At 15.0% G+C, this 23,066-nt stretch overlaps 1 protein-coding gene across 1 annotated transcript, besides 30 other annotated features; it reads right to left on the bottom strand. All coding sequences in view use genetic code 6, as the record gives it.

Annotated features, from left to right (window-relative positions):
• Positions 1–2,191: 2,191 nt before the first annotated feature.
• Positions 2,192–2,240: a microsatellite.
• A 1,388-nt stretch (positions 2,241–3,628) lies between these two features.
• Positions 3,629–3,715: a microsatellite.
• Positions 3,716–4,091: 376 nt separating this feature from the next.
• Positions 4,092–4,137: a microsatellite.
• Positions 4,138–5,385: 1,248 nt separating this feature from the next.
• Positions 5,386–5,421: a microsatellite.
• A 2,667-nt stretch (positions 5,422–8,088) lies between these two features.
• Positions 8,089–8,132: a microsatellite.
• Positions 8,092–8,131: a microsatellite.
• Positions 8,133–9,028: 896 nt separating the features above from the next.
• Positions 9,029–9,071: a microsatellite.
• Positions 9,036–9,114: a microsatellite.
• Positions 9,039–9,117: a microsatellite.
• A 1,362-nt stretch (positions 9,118–10,479) lies between these two features.
• Positions 10,480–10,524: a microsatellite.
• A 755-nt stretch (positions 10,525–11,279) lies between these two features.
• Positions 11,280–11,324: a microsatellite.
• Positions 11,283–11,334: a microsatellite.
• Positions 11,291–11,334: a microsatellite.
• Positions 11,335–13,411: 2,077 nt separating this feature from the next.
• Positions 13,412–13,498: a microsatellite.
• Positions 13,499–13,821: 323 nt separating this feature from the next.
• Positions 13,822–13,895: a microsatellite.
• A 1,084-nt stretch (positions 13,896–14,979) lies between these two features.
• Positions 14,980–15,037: a microsatellite.
• Positions 14,989–15,042: a microsatellite.
• Positions 15,036–15,073: a microsatellite.
• A 2,499-nt stretch (positions 15,074–17,572) lies between these two features.
• Positions 17,573–17,608: a microsatellite.
• Positions 17,609–17,748: 140 nt separating this feature from the next.
• Positions 17,749–17,800: a microsatellite.
• Positions 17,752–17,800: a microsatellite.
• Positions 17,801–18,373: 573 nt separating this feature from the next.
• Positions 18,374–18,419: a microsatellite.
• Positions 18,374–18,422: a microsatellite.
• Positions 18,423–18,684: 262 nt separating this feature from the next.
• Positions 18,685–18,778: a microsatellite.
• Positions 18,714–18,766: a microsatellite.
• Positions 18,779–19,095: 317 nt separating the features above from the next.
• Positions 19,096–19,148: a microsatellite.
• A 260-nt stretch (positions 19,149–19,408) lies between these two features.
• Positions 19,409–19,450: a microsatellite.
• A 637-nt stretch (positions 19,451–20,087) lies between these two features.
• Positions 20,088–20,154: a microsatellite.
• Positions 20,155–20,825: 671 nt separating this feature from the next.
• Positions 20,826–22,161, bottom strand: IMG5_063780 (protein kinase domain protein; the record flags this gene model as incomplete). Its single annotated transcript, XM_004036945.1, has 5 exons — positions 20,826–21,200; positions 21,263–21,456; positions 21,563–21,625; positions 21,678–22,061; positions 22,107–22,161. Coding segments are annotated over 5 exons (1,071 nt in total), but the record flags the coding sequence as incomplete, so codon positions are not given.
• Positions 21,470–21,551: a microsatellite.
• Positions 22,162–22,692: 531 nt separating the features above from the next.
• Positions 22,693–22,752: a microsatellite.
• Between the last annotated feature and the right edge of the window lie 314 nt (positions 22,753–23,066).

The following is a 23,066-nucleotide window of genomic DNA, read 5'->3' as shown; positions in this document are numbered from 1 at the left end:
TAAATTACATGAAAATAGAGTATTTTACCATAAAAGTCCAAACATAATATATTCGACATTAAGTTCTTTTAGTTTATTGTAAATATTCGGTAAATAATAGTATATATATTTTTCCATCATATTTTTTTAATAAATAATGCTATATGAATTATTATAAGTATCATTAGGTAATATATATTCTATAATTTAAACATATATCCAAAAGGCCTTTTTTCTACTTTTGTTATATTTATTAGAATAAATGCTACTACGAAATTCAAGCCTTAACAATAATGCAAAAAAGGGTTTCTTATAGAATATGCATATAATATATTTTATATTGAAATTAGTAGAGTATCTTTTTATTTTAAATCATATGTAAAAGCTGAAAGTGTACGGTTTACATCTTTTTCAATATTTTGAAAATATTAAATAGGGTATTAATTTATATTGGATATTATTGTTTAATAATAATTCTTATTTTATCTTTGTATATAAATAGAACCTGAAGTTATATAAAAAAACTTTAAAAAATAAAATATTTATAAAATTCATATATCTATTATTAGATTTTTTTATATTTTTTTATTATATAATTAAATATATTTGAAAACTTCTTTGTTTGGTAGAAATTATTCTGAACTTTTTACTTTCTATTTAAGATATTTTATAATTTCAGTATTCATGCATTTTTATAATTAACCTGCTTTTATAAGCTTTTTTTTTTTTTTAAAAAAAAAAATATTCTAAAATTAGAGTATTTATTAAATATTTTATATACTTCTTCAATTGAATATTTTGAGTATATAGACTCCTCATTTATTTAATTGCATTAAGTAAAACTTTATTCATTTGACATTTTTTGTATATTAATTGTGAAAGGATATACTTGATTAGCATGTATTTTTTTTGGGGACAGATTTGTACCAGAAGACTTTTTATGCTTTTAAATTTAATTTAAAGGACTTAATTAACTTTAACTTTGAATTGAATTTTTTTAATCTTAAAATAATTATTTAGATTAACATTTATTTAATGATATTTTTATTATAAATTTAGGATTTGATATTAATAAATACAAGTTATTATTTATATATTCTTTAAGTAAAGTTAAATTCTTTATTTTTTTATGTTTTTATTGTTAGATTTCTTACTAACAAATAGTCTAATTTATTTTAGTTTATATATTTGAATTAGTATTGCTATATTCTAGAGTATTCATAATTTTAAGTATAATAAAAATTAAAATAAATATAATTAAAGTAGTTATTGATTTATTATTTTAATATTTTTTTAAAAAAATTAATATATTTATTTTTATAATATAGAATTTAATAAAATATTGATTTTTATATTAATTGAAATAGTAAATTCTTAGAAATGTAGTTATAATATATTATTAATTATTATTTATTAAAAAATAATCTCAAATTATAAATATATTATATATAAAATAATTTTATATATATTAAATAATAAAATAGTATTTTAGTCATAAAAAAAATCACTAATATTAAATAAATATAGAATATAAATGTTTAAAATAAAAATAATAATTAGAATAATATATTATTATAATATTTTATTTACATATAATCCAATATAAGTTTATTTTTAAATATTATATTGAAAAAATCATTTATTATTGATTATTTTTAATAATAATATATTTTATTAATTAAAATCACATTTTTTCATTTTTATAAATTTTAAATTTAATGTAATTTATATTAATGATTATTAATCTAATAATATTTATTGTTTATAAAATTTCCTATGTTTTCGGATATCCAATAACATATATAGTATAATTTTTTGATTATTTATATATTGGAGCTATAATAACCTTAATGATTATATTTTTCTGCTAAAATATTAATTTATAAATTAATGGCTTATTTTAAATTTAAAAAGACATCTCTTTAAATTAGTTAAAAACCATAAGCTATATTTAAGCGATTCTTATATTCAGTTCTATTAGATATTCAGAAAATTTTTTTAGTCTTAATCTAAGATTTATAAGATAATTAGTATTATACACTCCTTAAAATTATTGTTAATATATTTTTTTTATATAAATTATTAATTTTTTGGTCCAAAAATATCATTTTTTAAATAATTTATATTATTATTTAATTATTTTCATTTTAATTTTTTTAATGAACATATTATATTTTTTTTTTTTACTTTTTTATTAATTTAATAATATAATAATTTTAATAGAAAATATGTATTTTAAATTTTCAAGAAAATATTTATTTCATTAATTTAATATGAACATTATTATATTGTAATTATAATTTTTTAATTTATTTTTTATTTTCAAACTTTTTTAGTATATTATTTAACTTAATTTTATTGTTTTTTTCCATTGTTTCATATTTTTATGTACTATTATATATTTCACAATTCGAATTAAATTAAATGCTTATACTTTTCATATAATTTAATATATCTTTTTTTTATTTATTGTTATTTTTTAATTCATATTATATTTAAAAAACATCTCTGAATTAATTTTTTAACATTTCTATTTCTTTGGGTTAAGATTTTTATCTATAATGTAAAAAGTTTTTTATTTAATTTTCAATTATTTTATCTTTTTTTATTTCCACTTTCAGATTTTATTTCAATAAAGGAGTCCCTATTTCATTATTTAGTTGATTTATTTATTTCTACGAAGGACTTTATTTTTAAATTAAGCTATCTTTTCGAATAAGGAAATTGGGCATAAGTTATTAAGATTAATTAATGGTTATTTTTTATTCTAAAAAGAAATTATTTGGTTAAGTTAAATTTAAGTTTTCTGATTATAAAAGATTATTATTTTCTTATTTTAATTTTTTTATTGAAAAATGACTTTCTTCTGATTTTACTGGAGATACATTATTGTTAATTAAAGATTGGGATGATGATCGAATTTTTTAAAGGTTTAATTTTTTTTATATTTTATTTTGTTTTTAGATGGATTTCTCACATTTGTTTGTTTAAAATTCTTATATTCGATTTTCTTACCATTTTCGCCTTTCTTTGCATTTTTTTTCTAATATTTAATATCCTTGGTATTTTTTTAGTAATTATAGTAAAATCTTTTTTTTATTTATGGTAAAAAATATATGAAATTTTAATACTTCTTTTTTTATAGAAAAAATTGTGGCTGTTAATGAAGTGCATATTATTCGTTGTTTTCTTTTTGGAAAATTAAAAATAATTTCATATTCTCCGAAATATGAACTTTAACATTATTAATAGACTATTATTCTTTTCATTTCTTCATTTTAGTTAGAACTTTTTAAACAATAAAAATTGAAAATATCTTCGAAATTTTTTATATATTTATCTCTTTAATATATTTATATAAATTCTTCAATTTAAACTTCGCCCTCTTTTATAAAATATAAAAAATTAGAATCATTTATTTCAGAATATATAATCTAATTTTTTTAAAAGGTAAGAACTTAAGTTTCATGCAACAAAATCATTAATTTAGATTAAGGAATTCCTTTCATAAAATCAAAATATTTATAAAAATCTATTTTTTCTTTTAATACAACATTATTATAATAGACCATAATTTTTTGGAAATTTTCTTTGGTTAAAGATATTAAATGAGTATCAGTTTTACAAATCATAGTACCTGTTCTTTTAAATATATATATATATATATATATATATATATATATATATATATATATATATTTTATATATTATATATATATACATATAATATATTATAACATGTTTACCTTTTTGATTTTGTTAATAAAGCTATTTCTCCAAAAGAATCTCCAGGTTTAAATAGTTTAATTAATTTCATATTTGGATAATTTTTTTCTATTAATTTTTAAAATTCTTATTCTTCCGTTAGTAATTTTCCATCTACAGAAAATTTTATTTTTTATTTTGTAATTTTTGGTTTTAATTATGGTGTTAAACTGACATTTTAGACTATTTATTTACTTTCCATATTCTATATCAGTGATAATTATAGTTTTTTTGTTTTTTCTTCTTATTTATTAGTGTTTTCTTTATTAATTGAACCAAATAAATAATTTGGGACAATATTTAATTTTATTGGAAAAGAACTTTTTACAATTTCAAATGAATCATCTTTTTTATTTTATTTTTACTTTTTTTTTTTTTTTTAATTATTATTTTAATAATTTTTTGTTATTTATCACATTTTCTAATTATTTTTGATTTTATTTCTAAATTCTTTATTTATATTAGGATATATAAATATAATTATTAAAAATACTCATTAAATGCTCTTTTGAAAAATTTAGTTTTATGCAAATTAATTTCTTGAAGTTTTTATTTTTTCATTTCTGTGAGCTTTCTTTTCTTTTCCTTTTATAACTATTCAATAATTTCAGTATCTTATTAAGATTTAGGTAATAATAAATGAACTAATCCTTAAAAACAAAAAAAAAGGAGTTTAATTTATTTATATATTTTTTATTTAAACAAAAAACAAAAATAGCAAAAATCAATTAAAATAAAAAAAATTCTTAATTATATATTTTTAAGTCATTTTTTATTTTAGATTGAATTTTAGGTTTTTCATAAAAAACAAAAAAAAAACATAGAATAAAAAAACGTAAAAAATAATAATATTTAAATATTATTTATAACAAAAATACCTTTAAGGACAATATAATAAGCGTCTCCTTCATCTCCGATTTCAAAAATAGTCTCGTTTTTCTTGAAAAATTTATATCCTAAAGCTTAAATTAGATATTGGTTAGTTTTTGCATTTCTAAAAATAATATCTTTGTGTTATTGGAAAAGACTTATATTTTAAATAGCTCTTTTAATAAAATTTTTTTCTTTTTAAGATTATTTTTGCTTTTTTAAAATATTAATTATAATTTCAACATCTTTTTCATCATTTATTTAAACTATTTATTTTTCTAAAATTTCTTCATTTATTGAGTTTAGTAGATTATTTGTATTCTCTTATTTTTTTTCAATTTTTGCAGTATTTTATAATAAATTCTTTATGTTTTCTTAAAAAAAAGAATCTACTCTATTAACTTTAGTTGTTTGTTTTTTAAATAGATACTAGTTTGTTATTATTAATTATTTAAGTTAATTTTCTTTTAATTTTTTAGTTTTTTTAAATTTGTTTTATTGTATTATTTTTCTTACTATTGTTTAAAATTTTACTATTATTTAATTTTTCGGAATTTATTTTGATATTTTTTGTTTACATATTATATTTTTTTGATCTACTGTATATGAATTATTATTTATTTGTTTTTTTTGGCTTTTTTAAGAAAAATTTTACATAGTTTCATTTTTTTAAAGATTTATTTGTAATTAATTAATTTGAGATTTTTTTAGAGATAAGGAAAAATCTGATATTTTTGAATTTTGACTTCCTGCCTTATAAATTTTGAAACTTATTAATTGGTTAGAAATCTATTATTGGTCAGAAATTTATAAAAATTTGGCCATTTTTCTAAATGTAGGTATTATAATTTAACTGTTATTCATTTTTTTCGAATATTAATTAAAAAAATAAATAAATGAAATTATTTTTATTTATATAAATAAAAATATTATTTTATTAATTTTAATTTAGTTTATTTTTTTACTATATTACTTAATTTATAAAATAAAATTTAAGTTAATTTATTTCTACTTTGAATTTTTTGATTTTATAGAATAAGTTAATTAATATATGCATTTTAATAAACCAAAAAATTATTTGTTTTTTTTTTTTTAATAAAAAAAAAGAATAATCAATATAATATATATATATATATAAAAATTAAAAATATAGAAATAATTTTTATTATAAAATATAATTATAATAAATTGAATTATTTTTTATATATAAAAACTATTTCTATATTTTTTATTTTACAAAAAATATAAAAAATTATGATTATTTTTTAATATAACTAAAAATTGGAATAAAATAATAATTACAATATATAATTTATTATCAATTTTTAATTTTTTTTATTCTAAAAAAAATATATTCAAAATAATAATTTATACAAATAAAAATATTAAATTATTATTTATGGCTATATTTATGGTAAATATTATAATTTTTATATAAAAATTTTTTAATATTTTTTATTGTATTTTTTACTAATAAAAAAATAACAAATTACAACATAATTTTAATAAAATCAACTCAAGTTTACTAAATATTAAAATGTATTTAATAAATTGTTTAATCAAAAAGCAAATTAATAGTATTGAAAAATAGATTTTCTAATATAAAATAAGCAATATTATTCAAAAAAATACCATAAATGAAGAATATAAGTAAAAAGAAAAAAATAAAACCATTTAATTTAAAAATGAATAACATAATAATATGAATATGGATAAATATTATTTTTAAAATTCTAAAAATAAGGTTTTTGTTAAATTTAATATAATAATAAATGCCATTTTAAGCAAGAACAATAAAAAGGTTCATTATATTAATTATAAATTCAATACATCTTAAATAATTGAAAAAAAATAAAATTTTATATAAATATAAAAAAAGACTTTATTATTAATAAAAAAGTTAATATTTTGCTTTAATTATTAGAAAAAACAAGGAATAAAAATTGTATGTAATTTCGAAAGAAAGAAATACAAATTTCTTTTAATTTAATAAATGAGAAAATTTATTTGATATTTTGCATTTTTATAGAGAAATTATGCTGAGAATTTATAAAATACAAACAGTGAGTAAAAGATTAGAGATTTTTTAAAAGAAAAAATAAATAGAATAATTGTATTTTATAAATAAAAAACTTCTAGATCAAGGGTTTCAAAAAAATAAATATAAAAAATTATATAATAAATATGAAAATAATATCGAATATTTTATAAATTAAATAAGAAAACGATTTTTCTGATAAAAAATTATTATTTTAATATGTAAATATTAAAGGAAAAGGAATATAAAATTAATAAAATACTTGAGTAATAATATTTAAATGAATATAAAATATCAAATTAAAATACTAAAAAAACTATAATAAAATTACCAAGATAAAAAGTTAAAAATATAAATAAAAAAAAGTTTTTTTTTTTTTTTTTCATAATAATCTTTAATATATATATTTTTTCAATTCTACATTAATAGCAGTTTCTTACATTTCTTTTAAAAATTCAATTTTAGATTCTTTTAACTAATTATAATTAATAAGAAACTAGGATTTCATATTTTCAATATCTTTAAATATATATTCTTTTTATTCGAGAAATTCTTAGTGATATAATTGCATTTAATTCATAATTTTTTGTATTTTTTTTTATGGAGATATTTATTTAGAATTAGTAATAATTTCATTTTTATTTTCTATTTTTTATTATTTTTAAAATTGACTTTATAATAAATTTCCTTTTTAATTATTATTTTATAAATCAGTTAGAAAAAGAGTTTTTTATTTCTTTGAAAATTTAGATAAATAAGTTTCTTTTGGAGATTTTTCTTATGTCTATTATAAAAAGTACCTTTTCGCACTTTTAAATGAGTTTCTATTTATGTTTTTTTGTTTATCCATTAAAAGTTATTTCAGCTTTATTACTGAAAAGCCTTATTATGAATCTATATGATTTTTTATTTCTTTCAAAATATTGACTCTTTGCTTTTATTTTTTTTATAAAGGAGAATTCGAATTTTAGGTTTAATTAGATTATATATGACTTTTATTAACAAATAGAGTTGCAATATTTTAACTTTTTTTCTTTTTTTAATATTATTTTACTATATTTTGTATTTCGGGAGATTTGTAAACTGGTTTTTGTATTTTTTTTATTTCGGGAAGCTTTATGGAATCACTTTTAAAATTTCTTTTGAGTATTTTTTTCTCTAAATCTCTAAACTATTTGATTTATTCTTATTGTTTTTAGATTCTTTAAAGCCTTAATTAGTCTAGAATATTCTATTGTTCTTTTTATTTAGCCGAAGCAATATTTTTACCCAGTTTATTTATATAAGAAATTACTTTTTTTGATTGTTTTTGGAAATTTTGTATTTATTAGATTCGTTTTTATTTCAAATTATTTTCTTTTTAGTTTATTTATTATTTTTCTTGGACTTCTGATGTTTTTTCTTTTGGAATTTCTTTTAGTAAAAGTGTATTTAATTCTTCTTTTTTTATTTATTTTTGATCTTTTTTTTTTTTTTTTTTATAAAAATAAATATTTTTTTTTATATTTTTCTATACTATTAGCAATTGATTCATCTAAAATTTAATAAAAAGAAGGATTTTAATTTATTTCTTTTAAAAAAATTTCCTTTTATTATTAAGATTCATCAAACGAAAGTAAAGACTTTATTAAATTTCTTGCTTCTGAAAAATTTTAATTGTTATTTATTTATTATTTTCTTGTTTAGATAAACAAATAAGCTTTTTATAATAATTCTTTTTAGCTATTTTCTTAAAAAAGAGATATATCTTCCAATGAATATTAAGATTAACTAGTATCTAAAGTTTTCATAAATTACTTTTTATTTTAAGTATTTTCGGTAGAAGTGGATTATTATATTATGTTTTGTCCAATTTAAGACATATAATCTTTAGATTCTATATATGTGTCTAATTTTTTAAATATTTTGACTTTTTATTAAAAATTTATTTCCTTATTGGAATTTTGGAATTAGTTTTCATGTTATTTTTTATTTTTTTATATAATATTTTTGACTCTTTCGATTATAACTGAAACATTTTATTTATTTAATTGATCTAGTCCTTAAGGTTCTGTTTCTGAATCAGGTTTGTCTAATATTTAAGTGTTTATTTTTGTGTATTAATTTTCGAGTTCTTGTTATTATTATATAATATTAAAGGAATTTGATTCTTTAAGTTTTTGAACTTTTTTGATTGTTTAAAAGATTTTTGGAAGGGGATTTTAGATTTTTTATAATTCCATATTTTGTTTTTTATTTGCTTTTTTTTTTTGGTTTAAATAAAATAAAAAAAAGTTATGTTTTATAGATGTAAATATATATATAAAATATATTATATATTTAATTATTTTTATAATAATATAGATTTTTATTATAAATGTATATTAAATTTATATTTTATTACAAAAAAAATTATTAAAATAAAAATTATAAAAAAAAACAAAAACAAAAGAAAAATTATAGAAAAATAAAATTTATTAAAAATATTTTTTTTCAAAAAAATAAAAAAAAGGATCATTTTGTTATTGAAATTTTATTTATTTATCCATTAATATCTTCATATTTATATCTCCAGAATTCTTTTAAGCCAGAGCTAATTTAATTTATTATTTAATTTTTTTAATATCATCTTGTTTATTATAATTAATTTCCTTTTATCTATTCTTTTTATCTGAGTTAGGAGAAGTTTAAAATGTTTTATTTTTTAAAAAATCTGAATAATCGAATTTATTAATATGATATTTTTATAAATCTGGACTTTATAAAAAATCTTTAATTTTTTTAGTAAATTTTAAAATTTTTTTCCCTTTTAAAAATTCTGTTTTAAAATTTACATATTTTTCTTTAAAAAATTTAAAAGAAATCTTCTTCTCTTTAAAATTTTCTAAATCTTCCAAAAAAAGTTCGCAAAAATTTTTCTCATTTATAATTTCTATTTCAAACCCTTTAAAATTTTTATTTTATTATTAAAAAAAAATTCCAAAAGTTCGAAATCACGATTAAAATAGCAAATCTCAGCAATTTAATTATTTAAAATATTTAAATCTATTTCATTTTCTTTTAAACTAATCACTATTTTTCTTTTCAAATTCCTATAATTGTCCAAAAACTCTTTTTAAAATTCATAAAACTCTTCTTCAGTTTTAAACCCTTCCTTTATTTATTCATAAAATTAGATCTTATATAAAAATTGGCTACTAAATACTTTACTTTTGGTAATTTCTTCTTAAAAATAGACTAAATCATGTGGAAAATAGACTCCAGAGTCCATTAGTTCTTTTAGTTCGTCTTAAAAAAGGGAAAATTTATTCACTAGGCAACTACCCCAAACTAAAATACATTCCAATAATAACCTCAAGAAAGAATTTCCGATTAAAATTTAATCTTCTGAAGGATTGTTTTATTCGAAAAAGAATTTCCAATTTTCCTCTTTTTTATTATTTTTAGCTATTTCACACATTATTGGTAATATTTTTATCTAAATCATTTACAAGTATTTTTCTTGAGGATTTTCTTCAGATTTCTCTTATAAACTTATAGTCTCTTTTATTATTCGGAGGGAATTTAAAACTGCCAAAGGTTTATACTAAAACCGGTTATGGAGAATATAGGATGATACTTCAGTTATTAATACCATTATGTTTAGATCTTAGTCTTTTAAGATGGAATCTTTGTATATTTTTATATGTTGTTTATATAAATCTGGATTTGAAAGAATTTTTATTAAGGTTTAGTAATCTTCATTCATGTTTTTTTTTTTAAAAAAGAAAAATAAAATAAATATGTTTATTATTTTTTTCAAAGTTTTTTATGTATTATTTAAATTATATATATATAGATGTTAGATTTATAAATTTATTAAAATATATAAAATTATTAAAAATATAAAATTAAAAACAAAAAAAGTATTTTTTGTTTTATTAAATAAATAAATAATATATAAAAAAAATGATAAGAAGTATAAGAAAATATTATTTTAGTAAATAAATAAATGTAATACCAAAGGATATAAAGACAATCCAAAAATTAGAAAATTAATTAAATTAAAACTAAAAAGAATTCGAAAAAGAGTTTTATTCAAAACATTATTCGAAAAAAGCGCAAATAAATAATGCTGTGGAAAATCTGTTTTTTACAGATCATAATAAATAAACTTAGTATTTATATTTAAATGAACTTAAAATTCAATAAAAACTCGATAATCTTAATAATTAATAATTTTAAGATTTATATTAAATATCTTCATCGGCAAAAACAGCTACTTAGGAAAATACTTATGGACCTGAAAGCATTAATGATATTATTCCTAGTATTAAAAATATTCATACAAATTCGCATTTATTGGCATTCTATGTTAAATATTAAAGGTTTAATTATATTTAAATAAAAAATTATTTTTATTTTAAGGTTTTTTGCATATAATCAATTAATTTGTTTAATTAAAAAATTGATAGATAATATAAAAAACATTGATTAAATAAAAGTTTAAGAATAATAAAAATACTAAAACAAACTAAAATATTTAAAAAAACTTGATCCTTCCGCAATACTTAAATAAAAGCCTATTATTTTAGACGAAGCATAAACAAAACAACATTATGGTTATTTAGTTTTATTAAATAATATAAAAAAAAAAGTAATAAATAAAATATATACATATATATATTTATATATTTATATATTTATATATATAAATTTTATATTAAAGGAATTTAAAAGAATTTTAACAAAATTAAATATAATTATTAATTTATCTTCATTTGATAATTATTTACCAGATGATATTTTTACTTAATTAAAGTAAAAAGATACCTAAAAAATACTATTAAGTAGTCCTTTTGAAATTCTTAAATTTATAAGTGTTTTATGTATACAGAATAAATGCAAAAATACTAATATTAATACAAATTTAATTCAAGACATGATTTTAAAATTAATAGAATTTTCCCCTTAAAATTTTAATTATTATGAAATTTCCTTATTGTTGAAAATTTAATTTAAATTCGCAAAAACTGTGAATTAAATGGGTGATTTATTGGAAATTTTATAACATTAAATTTTTATTAATTTAAGAAATTTTTCTCTTATGGAACTTTTTATGACTTTGATTGTATTCTAAAATAATAAGGTCGAAATCAAAGATTATTTAAAAGAAGCATTATTAGTCCTAATTTATTAAAAAATGAAAAAAAAAGAAGAGAAATTACCCAAAATTAACATCTATTTAAAAATATTGACCTTTTTTTCCAAAAGTAATAAAATTCTAAACATAGAAAACTAAAGTGAGCTCTTCGAAGTACTTTTAAAACAAGTATTGGAACAAATAAAGGAAGGAAAAACTCTAGAAGTAGGTGATTTAAGAAATTTTTTGAAGTCTTTATTATAAAACAAGGTCTAAAATGAGAGTATATATGAAATATTTTGCTCTGAGTTTATGAAATACGGAAAGAGGAATGTCGATTTGTAAATCTTTGTCGAAATATATTCCAAAATATCTCTTTTAAATGCAGTATAGAAGCCTATTTTTGTAAATTCTGTGACTATTTTAAAAAGTTTTTTCGAGTATTAATAAAACTCATACAAATGTAAAGAAAAAAGTCTTTTATTAGAAAATTTAAATGAAGATTAATAGAAAGATATAAATAATAAAAAAGGAATAAAATTAGTGTAAATTTTAAACAAGAAATTAGATTTAAACTCAAAAGTTTTATGGAGTTATTTATTTAATTTACAGAAATTTAAAGAAGAAAACAAATTGGAAATTGATATGTGTAATTAAGCCATAATATTAATAAATTAACTGATAAATGATATTATTTTATATACTAATAGTCTACTCTTTGTCTAAAAGGAAGACTTCGAGATTTTATTTTAAATAAATAATATTTTAGAGGTCAAACTTAAGAAAAATTTGCCTTTTTTAAATAGCGAGAAATTATTTAATTGTCCTTTTATTTAAATTGTTGATTAAAATAAATTATTTAATAATAGTCTTTTTGATATTTAAAAGGAGTTTTTTTTGATTAAATATGAAAATGTTTTGGATAAATTTGTGGTTTAGAACGGAGCTTTTTTTAATGAATTAAAAATTAAAAATTTTTAAATGTAAAAAAATATTTTAGTCTGCTTTTTAGATGAAAATGCTTATGATTATAAATAATAATTAAAACCAGTGTATTTATTAAAGAAGGAATTTGCTAAATTTTATGATTTACCAGTTTTGTTTGTGTCTTTTTGGAGTTTTTAGGAATTTTTTGGTCAATAAGTTTAAAATAAATAAGATCTATTTAATAATTATTTCGAAGAATTTTTTAAAGATATTTTGCCTTAAGTTTAGGTATAATAATTACCTATTGAAGTCTAAGATAAGTTAAATGAAATTAATTAGAAAGTTAATTAAATGGCTTTAGGTTTCTAAATTTAAGATAGTGAAAAAAATGAGGTTATTTGGGAAGAATCTGAAGAAGAGGAAGATATTGAAGATTTAATATAAAATGAAAATAAAGAAGATTTATATGTTCTTGATTGATTATTTTTGTTTGAGTTTTTTCTTTTATATATTAAAATTAAAAAAAAAAAATTATATAAATTGATTAACTTGTTTGATTTGAATATTAAATTTTTATTAAATAATAATTTCAATTATAATTTATAAATTTATATTTATTTTAATTCATTAAAAAAGTTTCTTTATGATAGTTTTATCTTAATTTTTCACTTATATATTTATAATCTTTTTTTTAAATATTTTAATTTTTATTATTTTTCTAAGTAATAACATTATTATTAATTTTATTATTAATTTTATCTATAATACTATTTTTATTTGTATTATTATTGTTATACTCAATTTCATTATTATTTTATATTTTTAAAGGTACTTGATTTTATTAAATTATTTCATTCATTTCTTATTAAGTTTTATTTTATATTTATATCATTTAGTTTATATAGGTATATACGTTAATAATAACATTTTAAGAGTCAAAATTATGATTTGGTTCAAAATATTTCTTAAATTTTACAAGCATTTTATTCAGGCATTCATTAAAAGAATTTTCATCTACTAAATAATTGCCAATACTATTTAATTATTCATTCCAAACAGGTTATAAATTATTAATATTTCTAAGAAAACCGATACAGGAAGCAGCAAGATTATTACAATTAAATTAATAAAAAGAACTATCTATATATATATAAATATATATATATATATATATATATATATATATATTATATAAATTTATTATATTTAATATATTTATTTTTATATTTTTTTTTTTTTTTTTAATAATACCTTCTAAAATTAAACTTGTTAATAAAATATATTCAATTTCAATTTTTTATAAAATTTAATAAATTTTTTATTCAGAAATATTATTATTTTAATATTTTCTTGCAACATATAATCCATTTTTTTCTTTTTAATCTAATTATTTTGCATTTTCTTTTTATTCATATGTATTTTATTAAGGAAACCCATTAAAATTATTATTTTTTTCTCTAAAAACTTACTCTTATTCATTTTAATTCAAAATATCATTAGAGAAAATAATTCCTTAACATATATAAAACTCAACTAAATCTACTACTGTAGTACATTATAGATTCCAATTTAAAAGCTTTAATATATTTGATTCACATTAATGAAATTCATAAGGTTGACTATATTTTTCTAATTCACCTATTGCCATTAATTTTGTTATAAATGGAATTTTTATATCTAGTTCGATAGATTTAGCTATAAAATATATTATTTATGTTTTTTTTTTATTTATTTTATATATAAATTTACCTGCTACCATTATACAAGTTGCTGCATATTTTTAATATTAGTTTATTTAAACATTTTTTAATCTAGTTAAAGTTGTATCCATATATTATATTGCTAAATGTATTGTATTTAATGATAATTATAATTTGCAACAAATTTACCATATAAAGTTTATTAATCTTTCTCTAATCTTTTTTTTTTTATATAAAATTTTTAAATATTGTTTAATATTTTTTTTATTTTTTTATAATGCCTTAATATAATAAGATTCTTCTGAGACTATTATTGTAGGAAAACGCTGTTTTTATAAAGAATTATATATTTTAGTGGAATCAAAGTAATATCCGTAGTTTTTTTAATTAAGTTTAAATGCTTTTAAGTTATTGTCCTTTTTATTGTTATAAAATTTATTTTATGTTTTTTATATTTATATATAAATTATAAAAAAAAGAGTTTTTACATATATCCTTATTCCACATTAATAACAGTTTTAACTATTATTTTTGTTTTTTGTTATTTAAGAATGTAAACATAAAACATTTTATTATTAATACATTTTTTAACTAACTAATTTTGTTTCTTTTTTTATTTTATTTTATTTTCTTTCTTTTTTTTTTTTTTTTTTTTTTTTTTTGTTATTTAAATTTTTTTTATATTAAAATTTTAAATCTAAACAATATTAAAATTAATGTATTATCATTTTTTTTATTTATTTTTTAAAGTATGAAATAATATTGTTATAAAAATTTTAATTTTATATTAATAGAAATAGTGATTCAATAAATAAAAATAAAATCGTTAAAAAAATAAATAAATAAATTATTTTTAAAATAAATTAATGATTTCAAATATTATTTAATGAATTAAAAAAAAATGAAATCAATATTTAATTAATATAATAAATATTTAATTTATAGAATATTATTAAGTTTACTTTAATTTTAATATATTTAATTTCTTTTTTTAATTTTAATACTTCTATTTAAGTATAGAACAACATAAAATTATAATTATTCATTATTCCAAATTATTTTTTTTTTTTTTTTTTAAAAAAAAAAAAAAAAAATTATAAATTATATTTTTTTAAAAAAACTAAAAGATATAAATAAAATTTAAAAAAATGAAAAGAAACTAATATCTTATAAAAATAATAACATGTAACAAAAATAATATTTTTAAGAAATAAATAAATTTTAATAGTTTAGCTTATTTTATAAACTATATTATGTCAAATAAATGAACCTATATTAAATATATAATATTAAAATAGCAAATTAAATTAATATGTTACTTTGAATAAAAATAATAATCCCAAAAAAAAGATATTCATAAAGTTTTTTTAAATTAAATTGGACAAAATCTATTTTAAAATAAATTAGATGATATAGAATGTAAAAAATAAATATAAGTGAATAATATAAAATTTAATATTATAAATAATTATAGAATAATTTAATCCACATTATGTTAAATTTATTACTATGACTTTTTTAGCAGTATTTTCGATATTAATTTTTTTAATTATTGTTTAGTATTTATTAGCATATGTAAATAAAAATATTTTATAAATGAATTAAAAATATTAATACATTAATAAAGGCTAAAAAATGTAAAATTATTACAAGTTAAATAATAATTAATGAAGAATCATATGAATTAAATGAAGATTAAGTATAATGCTAAATTTCTAATTAATAAAATTAAAAAAGCGTTTGAATTCTTTTAATATTTAATTAGTATTTGAATTTTACTTTAACTTGTTTATTTTTTAAAAATATTAAAATTAAATAAATCTATTTTAAGTTTTTTGCAAAAAATAAAAAAAAATACATTATTAAATAAAATAAATTTTTCATATTTAAAAAACTACTTAATAAATATTTTTAATGTGGTAATTTTTATTAATATAAATATTAATTGAAAAAGAAAATTAATGATTTTATAAAATAAATAAAAATACATATTATAAAAATAAAATACAAAATAAAATATTAATATTTTTTTTTTTTTTTTCTTTACTTTTTATTTTATTCTTTTTTATAATTCTCACTATATTTTTAATTAAAAAAATAAATAAAAGATATATGAAATATATATTTTTTTATACCCATTTTGCTTTTTTAGATTATTTTTTAAAGTTACTTTCTTTAAATCTGACTTTTTTTATGCATTTGCTTTATTATGTATCATTATCAGATTATTAACTGTTAAAATCGCGTCTTTTTATTATAGATTTAGGGCTATCTATACTATAATTAGATAAAATATCTGATATTTCATTATTGCTATCTCTATTTATACTTTACATATATTCAGGTATTTTTTTTTTTATATATATTTCATTAGGTTTAAATTTGTCAATTTATTATTATTATAGAGCATCTTAATCATATTATTATTATTGTGAATTTGCTTAAAAAAATTACTATTATTTTTATTTTAATTCTTGCTCTTTTTATAATTACAATAAATTTTCTTTGATTTATTATTATTCGTCTTCTAATTTTTTCTAAAGATCGATTTATTTTTATTTTTCTAATTCTTATTATATTTATTATTATTTCAAGATTTCTTCTTATTATTATTTTTTATTTTCTTCTAGTTCTTTTTCAACTTCCTAATCACTTTTAATCGTTATAATTGGTTATTAGTTTTCTATATTTTCTAAGATTCTTTTACTCTCTTATCTAATTTTATATATTTTTGTTTATTTTTAAATATTTATTATTACTTTTATTAAGTATCTATCTATTATGAATCTTATCTATAATTTAGAAGCTATAATTTTAATTATGGTTGAATTAAATTTTATTTTTTAATTTTAAAATATTATTTTGTTTTTACCTTTATTTTTTTACCGCATTTTCTCCGTAAAAACTCTCCTTTTTAAAGTCATCAAAGTCATATGATAATTGAATTTATATTTAAGAATGGTTCCCCGTTTAACTACTTTATAATAAAATCGAATGCTATTCATCATTTTATTGAAATTCTTTTGTGTTTATTATTTCAAAGTTTATGTTTTTTTCATTTATTTTATATTCTTAAGAACAGCAAGTACCCATGTTTTTTGTTTATATTATTTTAACTTTTTAAAATTTAAATAAAAAATAATACTTTATAATAATATTTAACTTATTTGATTTTTATTTTTTGTGTTATTAATTTTTATTTTTATTTTTATTTTTATTTTTATTTTTCTTAGAATTTTTTCCTTTTAGTTATATTTATACGAATATGAAATCCTATTTATAAAAAAAAAAAAATTATTATTATTTTTTTTATATTTTAATTGAATTATTTTTAAATTTATATTTAAATTTGTTTTTTTATAACTTTATTAAAATACAAATTTAAATATTTTTAAATAAATATTTATAATATTTTAAAATTAATTTTTTTTTTTTTTTTTTTTTTTTGAAATTAGAAATAAATAATAAAAAAATTATCTATAAATTTTTAATTTTTATTATTAATAATAAATAATTATTATATTTCATATTAAAATTAATTAAAAAAAATAAATAATAAATCATTTCAAGAATCAGTATTTCTATTAGAAATTAAGGATAATTGCTATAAAATAAATTATATAAAATAATATTTAAAAAAATAATAATACTGATTCAATTTAAGTATTATGTATATTATCTAAAGAAAGTAAATTATTTTAATTTCCAATTAACAACAAATTTTTATAATTTTCTTCATTATAATAATAACAAATAGGTAAGGTACTATTATAATCGAAAATTTCAAAAATCTTCATAAAATCAAGCTAATCTATTTATGGAGAATATTAAACAAGACAAGTAAAAATATAGTCATATTGTTATTTATTCATTTCGATTTCGCAAAAATTGATAAGATTTTATAATTATAATCTGCTTATATATTATTTGCTATTAGCAAAATCCTATAAGAAACCCTTTAAAATGTTATTTTTACTCTAAACAATCTATAAAATAAAATAAATTAATTTTTAATATAAAATAATTAAAATTTATTATATAAGAAAATAATGATATAGTACAAATTATATTGATTAAAAAATTTATAAAGCCTATTCTTAACTAAGCAAAGTATAAGGTCCAATAATTTACCTTAAAATACTTTTTATAATATTATTATTGCTCTTTTTATTGAAATCAAGAAAAGTCCAATTTCCATATGTATCATTTTCAATACAATATCTAGCCATAAAAAGAGCTATTTACTCATCTTCTATACAAAAAGGTTATCTAATAATAATAAAAAAAAAATATGTAAAAAAGTAATATATAAATATATAAATATATAAATATATAAATATATATATATATATATTATATATATATTTCTTTTTATTAAATATATATATCTATATATATTTTTTACTTCATTAGTTTATTTTTTAATGTCTTTAAATCAGTAAAATCATTTATATCTTTAAACGTTAAATCAACTATATCATTCCAATCATAGCCTTTTTACCGAAAAGTATAATTTATTTAGTCTCCGAATATTTTTATTTAATCTAAATTTACAACTTCAACTCTTTATCTTTTTAAAGAAGATTATGATTTATTTTAATATTTTGTATATGAAGAATTTTATGAATTTTATTGTTTTTCTTCCTTTTTAAAGCCACTACTTTTTTTTTGTTTATTATTTTATATTTGTGTTATTTATTATTTGCTTTAATTAGTTTATTTTTTTAATATTTTATTATTTTTTATTTCTTTTTATAATTCTTATTATAATAATTGGTTTTATTCTTTTTATATATTTAAATTGTAATTAAATTAGTCTATATTTTGTTATATTTATGCTTCTAATTCATATATTATTTTGTTTTTTTTTAATATTTATTCTTTTAAAAATTTATTATCGTGTCCATATTTACTTTTTTATTTTTTTAAAAATTTATATTTTTATTTTTTACCTATAATCTTCTACTTATTTATTAAATTTTTCTTCATCTTTTTATTTTATTTAATTTTTTTCTTCTATTATATATCTTTTTTTTATTTCTTTTATTTTTTTTTGATTATTTTCATTTTATTCAAAATAAACTTTCTTATATAAATATAATATTTAAATAAAATTATTATTTATTTGTTTTAAATTTTTTAATTTACTTATAATGTATAATATTGATTTTCTAAATTATTATTTTCTTCTTATTATTATTTATTTTTAGCTAATAATTATTATACAATAGTATCTTTATTTTAGAATTATTCACTTCATTATATATATATATATGTATTAAGATATAATTATAATTAAATTACATTTCTAAAATCTTTTCATCCAAAATACTTTTAAGTCTTATATTTTCATCAAAAAATAATTTATTTTCAATTTCTAATTCATTAATTTTAGTTTATTTAATTGACTTTTTTAATTATTCTGTTTATTCTGTTTTTTCTCTCAATTAATATTAAGTTTCTTTTAACTCTTTTTTTAAATTCAAAATCAATGTACTTTACTTTATTTAAAAATTTGCTTATTATATATATATATAATAATTTTTACTATTTTCTATTTTTTTTATTATATATCCTACGTTGTTCTTTAAATTTGACTCTATATTATAATTTAATATTTATTTTGATAGATAAATAAATTTTCATATTTTTCTTTTTAATAAATAAAATTTTGTATATATTTTTATAATAAATATTACAAAAATAAATATATATATAATTACATATAATATATAAATATATATATATATATATATATATATATATATATATATTTATTTAATGTTTTTTTTATTATGTTATTCTTTATTATAATTTTTTTTTTATTAATATAAAAATACTTCTAATGCGAGTATTCTTGTTTTTAATTAAATATTCTCTTAATTTAATTAATTATTTTAATTTTTTAAATATAGACTTTCTTAATATAGTTTTTCTTTATCGTCTTGTATTTTCTTCGGTATTATTTTTTCATATTCAAAAGTGTTGTTAAAATAATTACTAAAATATAATAAAATAATATAAATTAAATATGCATTTAATCAAAAAATATTCAGATAATTAGCATTTATTTAATAATGCATTTTTATATACTTTTCTGCATTTATTCTTTTTGGAAAACTTCTATTATTCATTAAAAATCTAATGTTTTTAACTTATATTTGCTTTTTAGGACTAAAATTCTATTATTTTTTTAAAATTTGACTGTTTTAATAAAATATTTTAGCACTTTATGGCCTATTTTCCTTGTATATTAATAGTATTTTTAAAATATTTTATTTATAAATAATAAAAATTCATTTAATTTACTTAATTATTAAAAAAAAAAGTTTTCATCTAATATAAAATGTTAAAAATTAATATTTATAACTAAATAAAAAATAAAATATTTATAAAACATAACTTAAATTATTATTAAATTTTGAAATTAAATAGTTTTTTTTATTCAAATTTTAATTGACTATTAATTATCTGAACTAATAAAAAACGAAATATAAATTATTATATTAATATTAAAAAAAATAAAAATACTTATAATAATCAAATAAAGGAAAATGCCCTAAATCTTTATTTGCTTTATAATCTATAGGAGTTTCCTTAATTTTTTATCCCGTGAATTACTTATTATAAAAAGTAATAATATTTAAATAAAAATATAATATATAACTTTAGAAAAATATTTTAAATCATATTTGCTTTAAATAATGGGCTTGAAAGGTGGCTAAATTTCCCTATTATTTAATTTATCCCATTCAATATTTGCATAAAAAGGATGCTATTTTATTTCCTAAATTCCATTTTTACCTAATCTTTCATTTGGCTTTTATTTAATATTAAATAAATTTAAACTCATTTCATTTATTTTATATAAAATTATATTACATTAGTATTTAATAAACCTTAGATTATATCTATTGCCTATTCACTTAAAGGTTTTTCTATTTCTACTTTTTTTAAAATCCTATCTTTAAGCATTTTAATTTTATCTTTATTGTAAAAAGGTTACTTTCCTATTAACGCTTCATATATAATAGCACCTAAACTCCAATAATCAACCATTTAATCATGTCCATCATCTTTTTATAATAAATATAAATATTTATATATATATATATATATATATATATATATATATATATATATATATATTATATATTTTATATTTATATATTTTAGATAAACCTAATAATACTTCCGGCGCTATATATTCGGGAGTACCACATAAGCTATGTGTTTTTTAATTATCTAAAATTATTTAATTATAAAATAAATTAAAAAAAAGTATAAAATAATTTACTTTTTATCCCTAATTTAGATAGTCCAAAATCTGCCAATTTTATATTACCATATTAATCAATTAATATATTTGATGGTTTTAAATCTCTATGTATAATAAGATTTTAATGTAATGCTTCTATTCCTAACAAAATTTGCGCCGAATAAAAAACTGTATGTTCTTCATTAAATAAAGGAGATTTTTTTAATAAATAATAAAATTCTCCTCCTATCATAAAATCCATTACTATATATAATTTCTATGGTGTCTAAAATGCGTAATGTATTTTTACTATAAATGGACATTTCATTTTCACTAATATATCCCTTTCTTGTTATGTGCTAAATTATGAGTTAGTTTTTTAAATTTCTTACTTTCTTAATACTTTCATTGCAAATAATTTTTCTATTTTTTTTTTTTCTTAATTTTTATATATTTTTTTGTTTATACTTTTATCAGTTTTTTCAACTAATAATACTTTCCCAAACGATCCTTCACCTAATAACTATCATTTTTTTTTGTTATATTTATTTTTATTTAGTTTTTATACTTAAAGTATTTAAAAATCATTTATTGAAATTTTCTTTTAATCCTATTATCTTTGTGCTATACATATTGCTTCATTTTGTTAAAATTGTATTTACTCGCATTGGTTTTAATATTTAGATATATTAGACATATTTAATTTGTTGTTTGATGTATTTCTACTTATTTGTGTACTTTCTTCTTTTAAACAAACTAAATTACCCATTACTACTATTATTATATATATTATTTTTATAAAAGAAATTAAAAATACAAAATTATGGAGAAATATACTATAAATTATTCTAATTAAATTAAAAGTAAAAAATAATGTCAATTTATAACATTAAATATGATTTTTTTTATATTTAATTTCTAATTTAATTATTGCCAAGTATTTAAACTGATATGTATTTATCAGATTTATAAATTTATACTTTTAATAATCTTTTTTTTTTTTCTCATATTATTATCTCTAATAATTTTTTTGTTGAAATCAATTCAAATTTATTAAAATTATTAAATATAAAATAAAGATATTTTATTTAAAATAAATTTAATTAAATCATAATTAATATTTAAATAAAAAAAAAATTAACGATATTAAGAATATATTAAATAAAATAATATTTATATTTCTTTTGAAAAATATGCTTAATTAAAGTGATAAACTAATTAATATAAATGATTCTATTTAAAATTGTTATTATTATTATATATTATTTTTTATTTTTTGACATATTTTAAGATTAAAAAAATTATTTAAAATAAATAGTATCCAATATTAAATAAAAATATTTTTATTCTGATCAAAAATAAGATTAATACGTTATAAATTATTTATATAAATAAGAAACTTTATATTAAAATTATTTATATGTAGGA

Source organism: Ichthyophthirius multifiliis (genome assembly GCF_000220395.1).
Source record: "Ichthyophthirius multifiliis unplaced genomic scaffold scaff_1120509250297, whole genome shotgun sequence".
In the NCBI taxonomy this organism is placed as follows: Eukaryota; Ciliophora; class Oligohymenophorea; order Hymenostomatida; genus Ichthyophthirius; species Ichthyophthirius multifiliis.
Note: the sequence above shows the minus strand (reverse complement) of the source record. Positions and strands in the feature narration are given on the sequence as shown.